General features: G+C 46.4%; 1 protein-coding gene across 1 annotated transcript; it reads right to left on the minus strand.

Annotated features, from left to right (window-relative positions):
• Positions 1-599: 599 nt before the first annotated feature.
• On the minus strand, positions 600-6716 carry fam110b (family with sequence similarity 110 member B). The gene is made up of 4 exons (XM_084327627.1): positions 6567-6716; positions 5925-6364; positions 2589-3342; positions 600-2558 (listed from the first exon to the last, which is right to left on the minus strand). Exons 1-4 carry the CDS (start codon positions 6684-6686, stop codon positions 2406-2408), a joined length of 1467 nt encoding a protein of 488 aa, XP_084183753.1. The 5' UTR covers positions 6687-6716; the 3' UTR covers positions 600-2405.
• Positions 6717-7645: the final 929 nt, after the last annotated feature.

The following is a 7645-nucleotide window of genomic DNA, read 5'->3' on the forward strand; positions in this document are numbered from 1 at the left end:
GCTAGACGTTAGCTTGTTAGCTAAACGTTAGCTTCTCTATCAAGACAGTCCTTTTGCGTTTCTAAATACAGAGGAAACTGATACGAAGATTGACGTTAGCATTTTGAAATGTAAATATGAACTTCATATATTGTTAGCCTATCGTGTTCGTTTCAACCAGGTTGGCCATTTTTCAATCTGAACAGACCAACGGGATGTCCACATCTCTGATCCACATTCTGCCCTGGTCACATGTTAACATCCACATTCTGACAGCCATTTGTCTAAAAGTCGTGGTGAGAAGGAGGAGGAGGATGAGGAGGAGGAAGAAGAGAGAGGAGGAGGCGTTTCAATTTCATTTTAAAACTCTGTATTTCTTTCAGGGAATCCTGCTGGAAGGCATGGTGTTGTTCAGGGGGCAGGGCAGATAGACAGACCTACTGACCAATCAATGAGCATTCACCTGACACATTTCAGGAGGGGGAGGGGTTTAGTAGCTAAGACCGCCCACCCTTACAACAAAGTAGCATGGTAGTTTAATTGTGTTTTTCAGCTTTACCCATAGAGATGTATAGTGATGTCACAGAGGTGTATAGTGATGTCACAGAGATGTAAGTGATGTCACAGAGGTGTATAGTGATGTCACAGAGGTGTATAGTGATGTCACGGAGATGTATAGTGATGTCACAGAGATGTATAGCGATGTCACAGAGGTGTATAGAGTGAGCGTTTAAAAAATCTGCCGTTCCTCGTGGCTCCCCAACGCCATTCGAGTCAGACAATCTTCCTCTTCTACAGCGTGAGATTGTGATTTCTTCTGTAATGAGGTTACTGGTCACCACCCCTCCTTCCACTTAAGTGGCAGTAATGAGTAAAGTTCAGTGTTCAACCACCACTGAATCTCTAATGAGGAAGAAGCAGTGTTGTCTTCGGTCTTCTTTTTCTGAATCGGCCTCTAATGGCGTGGTGGGAAGACGTTAGCTGTACTGTACTGTACTGTACTGTGTGGACAGGAAGTGCCTCCTCTAGTTTTAATCGCTTTGGTGTCACCATGGTACCAGCCATTGTATAAACAATTTACAATAGTACTGCCATGGTACAAGTCAGGTATCGCCATTGTAGCACTTTTGTACTTAAATAATACCATGGTATAATACAATTAAACCCCTTGATACCGATGGTAATAAGGTATTTCCATCATGTTTTGGTCACAACCATCATGAAACCATGATACTCTGATGTAAGGGCCCAGAGCTCATAGAATCAGTATGAGGCAATGATACTCTGATGTAAGGGCCTGTTCTACTGTATCTACTCTCCCGTACCGTACCATATTCTCCTGTTTTATCTACTCTCCGTACCGTACCATATTCTCCTGTTTTATCTACTCTCCCGTACCATATTCTCCTGTTCCATCTACTCTCCCGTACCGTACTGTTTCCTACACCAACAGGACCAGCTGGTCAGTAAGACGATAGGAGAGGGTTCTGGTTCTGGTTCTGTAGCGGGTCCAGCGCAGCACCTTTCTGTTTTGAGCTGGTACAACGTTTCAAACGTGACACAACATGTAAAATGAGAAATCAACATTGTAAAATGACCTTAACGTGGTGGAAACAGTCCCTTGCAGGAAGCTTGGACAGTTTCAGTGTCCTGGGTCTTTCCTTGAGGGACAGACAGTGTACGTGTCCACCGAGAGACAGATCTTGAGACAAATCTATTTCTCAACGTCTCTCTCGTCTGGCATTCTGTCCACCCAGTCGGGAAAAAAACTAAAAACAAGAGAGACATTTTGTCTGTCCGTCTGTACAATCCATTTCTGAACATGGAAGACCCTCTGTCTGAGGACATCCTGGATAATACGGTGTGTCCATCAAGTTCTGAACACGTGTGACCTGTGTGTCTGAGTGTCTGTCCAGTTATAGTTCTGCACAAGAACCTCCTGTCCAAGCGTCTGGTCCACACATGGCAGACATTCACATGCATCTGTCTGTCTGCCTGTCTGTCTGTTTGTGTGTCTGTGTGTTTGTCTGTGTGTTTGTGTGTCTGTCTGTGTGTCTGTGTGTTTGTGTGTCTGTCTGTCTGTCTGTTTGTGTGTCTGTCTGTTTGTCTGTGTGGCTGTGTGTTTGTGTGTCTGTCTGTCTGTCTGTCTGTCTGTGTGTTTGTTTGTGTGTCTGTGTGTTTGTGTGTGTGTCTGTGTGTCTGTGTGTTTGTGTGTCTGTCTGTCTGTCTGTCTGTCTGTCTGTCTGTCTGTCTGTCTGTCTGTCTGTCTGTCTGTCTGTGTGTGTGTGTCTGTGTGTCTGTGTGTCTGTGTGTGTGTCTGTGTGTCTGTGTGTCTGTGTGTCTGTGTGTGTCTGTGTGTCTGTGTGTCTGTGTGTCTGTGTGTGTCTGTGTGTCTGTGTGTGTGTCTGTGTGTCCCTCCATCCAGTTCAAACATGAGATACCTTCTGAGTCTCTCTCGCCTGCTTGATGCTGTAAAGCCACTTAATGACCCGCGCGTTGCGCTCCACCGCAGAGATGCCGTACGGGACCCTCTCCCCGGCCTCCTCCTCCTCCTCCTCCTCCTCCTCCACCTCCTCTTCCTCCTCCTCCTCCTCCTCCTCCTCCTCCTCCCCCTCCTCCTTGTCCGACAGGCCCTCGTTGGAGGAGTGCCTGGAGCGCTCGCAGTCCGAGGAGATCCTGGAGGCCGAGCGGAAGTTGAGGCTGACAATGTCAGAGTTGGTCCGCGGCGCTGCGAAGCCCTCCAGCCCGGCCGCCTCCAGCTCCTCGGGGTCCAGACCGCAGTAGTTGAAGAAGCGCTCCGCATCGGCGCCGGCCCGTGCGTACCGGTCCGACAGGTCCGACTTGGAGCGGTGGAGGGAGGGGCGCCGGGCCGCGGAAGAGCCCAGCTCCAGCTCCGCGTTGGAGCCGGCAGCGTTGTCGCAGGGGGGGGAGGCGGAGGAGGGGAGGGGGCGGGGCCGGGGGAGGGAGAGGGAGAGGGGGGGCGGGGGCAGGGAGCCGGGGTTGGGTTTCGGGGGGAGGGGGGGCGCGGAGGAGCTGCTGGAGCGGGCGGCGCGGAGGGGCTTCCCGTTGCACAGCCGCAGGAGGTCCGAGGAGGAGTGGGAGGTGAGGAGGGGGGGCAGGGGGGAGTGGGAGCGCTCCAGACCTCCTCCTCCTCCTTTCCCTCCTCCCCCTCTCTCGTCCAGGACTCGCCGGCTCAGGTTGAGGTTGCCTCCTTGCAGAGGGCTGCGGCGGCCCCCGCCGTTGACCGGCGGGACTTTCAGCGAATGGGAGAAGGATCTCAGCGAGTGGGAGGTGCTTGGGCTGGGGGCGGAGTCTGCCGGCTGCTCGTTCAGCGTCATCGTCGACCGGTAGGTTAACGCCATTCTAGGAGCGGAACAACATGGTTATATCAAAGAATCTCACTTGCTAAAATAGCCATTCCAATTATGACATCACTATGTGATATGTATGTATATGTTTAACATTATAAGCAACAACACCTGTATTGGAATTGCCTTTGGAAACTGATAAATTAGGACAATCTTCTTAATTTCAGTTGTTGTGATTGTAAAAGTCAATCGATAAACTTCAAAATCGCCCCAAACTAACCCCCCTCTGTCAGACTTTCTGTTTCCATAGAAATGGAATAGTTAAATAGGCCAATTCAAATCTCTCTTCAGTCATTTGGCTGGTAGGTAGAAATTATGTCACATTCCTATGTAGAGCTCTATGCCTGTACAGAATGTCACATTCCTATGTAGAGCTCTATGCCTGTACAGAATGTCACATTCCTATGTAGAGCTCTATGCCTGTACAGAATGTCACATTCCTATGTAGAGCTCTATGCCTGTACAGAATGTCACATTCCTATGTAGAGCTCTATGCCTGTACAGAATGTCACATTCCTATGTAGAGCTCTATGCCTGTACAGAATGTCACATTCCTATGTAGAGCCCTATGCCTGTACAGAATGACCTTCTTCCATTTAGCAAACGCTGCCAATGGGTGGATCTCGCTCGTGACATCCATGAAAAATGACTGACACAGTGCTCCACCCATTACACTGTCCCAGAGGCAGCACTTCCTCTGACGTCATCGCTGTGACGTCATCATGAAAAAAGGCCTTCGGGCAGGATTTGAAGTGAATTGAAACATGGTCAACAGGTGCTGTTAACCCTTTCACTGCCACACTGCCAAAGGGGTAACCCTTTCACTGTGACAATACAGAAGGTTAACCCTTTCACTGCCACGTGACAAAGGGTTAACCCTTTCACAACCACACGGCAGAAGGTTAACCCTTTCACTACCACACTACAGCCGTCTGTAGTGTGGTAGTGAAAGGTTAACCTTCTGTCGTGTGGTGGTGAAAGGGTTACTTATAACAAAGTCTGTCTAAAGGGAAGTGGGTTCACTCTGCTCCCTGACAGACCTGACCCCTGTCTCTTTGAATGGGGAGTCCTCCGTGTCTAAGAATCTGTCGCACATTTTATTATTTCGTTTTTCATATTTGATGTCACTGGTAAATTACTGACAATTTGGTCAAAAAGGAGAATTTTGTGATACAAAAAGATGCCTTGTTTCCACTTAGACCACAGAGTCCTTAGTTACCATGGCAAAACACCTTTAAAAGTCACATTTAACCTCAAGATTATTTTATGTTGAATATGTTGATGATGTCATGCCTAGTGATCGTAGCAGATGGTAGGGGAGCTCATCTGGGAGGCTTGTCAGACAGACGGATGAGGCTGCCCAATCTGACCGGGGTCCTTTTTTTCAGTTGGGTCGCATCATGTTTATCACGCTGTACATGGCATCACACGTCAATCGAATCTGTATGCATCTGTACTGAACCGTTAGCTCTGTCATGTTAGCTTGATTAAGCTTAATCAAGACTTGATTAAGACTTCATGTAGAGAGGTTTTGTCTTCAAAATAAAAGTCTGGAAATTGACACAAATGCATTATGAATTTGATCAAGTGTCAGGTGGCAGTACAGCACAACAACAATCATATCACAATACTCTGGGGAACCTCTAGACCAGCTCTAATATACTGACACAAGATAGCTTCCTGTCATGGGCAACGTAAAACCAAATCATTCATCACATTAGCACGCTAGCTAATAGGGGTGTAACGATGCATCGATTAATCGAAATGCATCGATTCTAATGTGTTAGAATCGATGCATCGATTTGAATGTTAGAATCGATTATAATCTAAATTAATCTAAATTAAATTTAATTTTTTTGTGTATTGTTTTTATTGACCTATAGTCCATTCATGCTGAGTGAATCAGTTCCCCCAGCCACATTTGTGTATTCAAAATCTTTGGGGGAATTAACTGATCGAAAATTAATCGAAAATGTATAGAAAATGTATCTAATCGAATAGAATAGAATCGTGGTCAAATGAAGAGATTTCATGATGCATTGAATCGTTGCCTGAATAATCGTAATTGAATCGCTAAAACGCTATTATCGCGTCTTTTCCTGGAATTACTCAAAAGCACCCAAACTATATTCATATTCAAAACGGTATAAAACGGAAATGTACGGATGAAAATGATCTGTTTTGTGCATGTTGACTGGAAGCAACTCACTGACAATCGACGGGTGTATTAGACCCATAGCTATAATATAAGATATATTTTAGCACTCGCAAATGTCGCAGTCTCCCCATTGATTAAAGTGATGGCGTTCTAGCGCCCCCTGGCTCATTAAGCGATGGCGCTGAATGAGTTAACCTTGAGCTAGTAACACAAACCCAAGTGGTAAAGACAAGCAATTTCTCATATAATTTTCCACTCCTTGTAGAATCACATCAGCTAACGCTAGTTCAGTAAAGATGCTAGGTACAGATCTAGCCACACAGATCTCTAACTAAGGGTGACTTGCGGAAATGTTGCAACCAGACAATTAAAAAGCAGAATGTTTACTATGAGGAGCTGGAATCCTTCAACTCAATTACCTCGATGGTGCCCAGCTCCTGGCCCCTCCCCCCGATGACCTCATCAGCACAGCACTCTTGGCTCCTCCCCCCAGCCCCTCAGACCCCGCCCCTGAGGAGGAGGAGGAGGAGTTGAGGAGGTTCTTCAGGATCTCCAGGTTCAGATTCCCTCGCTTACTGCCGCCACTGCTCATTGTGGCGCAGGTGTCTGATGACTTGGCGTTGTTATTGGACGCCTTGACCGATGGCCCGCCCCCATTTCCTTCATTTACCCCTCCGCCCCCTCCTCCTCCGCCAATCCCGGAGCCTCTCTTGGCGAGGAGGCATACTGTGGGCTTGGCCAGTACAGGCGGTTTGATTGGTTCCTGCTTGGCATTGATGACTTCCTGGCTTTTGACATACTTGGCCTTGTCAGCTTCTAATCTCTCTACAGCACTGAGACGCTTAGGGTTGGGTTCCACCTGAAATACAGTCAAATAAAATTTATTAATACAAAAATTATTATTGTGTTGCTGTTTCTAATCTCTCTTACAGCATAGAGACACTTAGGGTTGAGTTCAGTCAAATATAATGTATTAAAACTAATATTATTATTATTATTATTATTATTATTATTATTATTATTATTATTATTATTATTATTATGGTACTGTCTCTAATCACCTGTCTCCTGAAGTACTCGGGGCCCTTGTTGAGTATGCGGAGAGGTACGGTGGAGGAGAAGAGCCCAGGGCCCGGGGCCTTGCTATCTGCCAGCGCCGGGGACAGCGTCTCCGTTGGCATGACAACGAGGCGGCCGGGGGGTGCGGCCGTGGTGGCTGTGGGTGTGGGGGGGTCGGCAGAGGGCGGGGGCGCCGTGGGACCCCCAAAACATGAAGACAGGAGGAGGAGGAAGAGGAGGAGGAGGAGGAGAGGAGAGAGGAGGGACTAGAGGTTGCTGACCCGTGTCCTCCACATCGCTCCACTGGGGGACCAGACTGTCTCTGAAACAACACACTTGGACTTGTTGAAGTAAGCACAGCTCCAGTACCTTAGTACACTAAACTCTTCCTAGGATAAACCCTGTGTTATTAAATCCTGTGACTTGTTAGACTACACTCATCCTAGGATGAGGCCAACAGCTTCATGATACGACATGTCATTAAACAGTAAATCTCTACCTGCTACAGAACCAACTCATTCCTACAGAGGCGTGTCTAATACCACGATATCTGTTACTCTGTGATGTGAAAGAATGACTTGCTAGAATGGAGAGGGGATGCCTTGCTAGTGTGGTAGTATTTCATCTTCTATGCCTCTATCTATCTCTAGTATTTCATCTTCTATGTCTCTATCTATCTCTAGTATTTCTTCTTCTGTGCCTCTATCTATCTCTAGTATTTAATCTTCTATGTCTCTATCTATCTCTAGTATTTAATCTTCTATGTCTCTATCTATCTCTAGTATTTCTTCTTCTATGCCTCTATCTATCTCTAGTATTTCATCTTCTATGTCTCTATCTATCTCTAGTATTTCTTCTTCTATGTCTCTATCTATCTCTAGTATTTCTTCTTCTATGTCTCTATCTATCTCTAGTATTTCTTCTTCTATGCCTCTATCTATCTCTAGTATTTCTTCTTCTGTGCCTCTATCTATCTCTAGTATTTCTTCTTCTATGTCTCTATCTATCTCCAGTATTTCTTCTTCTGTGCCTCTATCTATCTCTAGTATTTCATCTTCTATGTCTCTATCTATCTCTAGTA

Source organism: Notolepis coatsorum (assembly GCF_963971535.1).
Source record: "Notolepis coatsorum genome assembly, chromosome: 13".
Taxonomy (NCBI): domain Eukaryota; kingdom Metazoa; phylum Chordata; class Actinopteri; order Aulopiformes; family Paralepididae; genus Notolepis; species Notolepis coatsorum.

Bases quoted from the DNA above. Each gene is read 5' to 3' on its own strand.
- fam110b (XM_084327627.1), bottom strand. From the start codon at position 6,686: ATGCCAACGGAGACGCTGTCCCCGGCGCTGGCAGATAGCAAGGCCCCG. The intron at 3,343-5,924 runs GTAATTGAGTTG...TTCCGCTCCTAG, and splicing joins AGGAGCTGGGCACCATCGAG to AATGGCGTTAACCTACCGGT. The intron at 2,559-2,588 runs GAGGAGGAGGAG...GAGGAGGAGGAG, and splicing joins TGTCGGACAAGGAGGAGGGG to GAAGAGGAGGTGGAGGAGGA.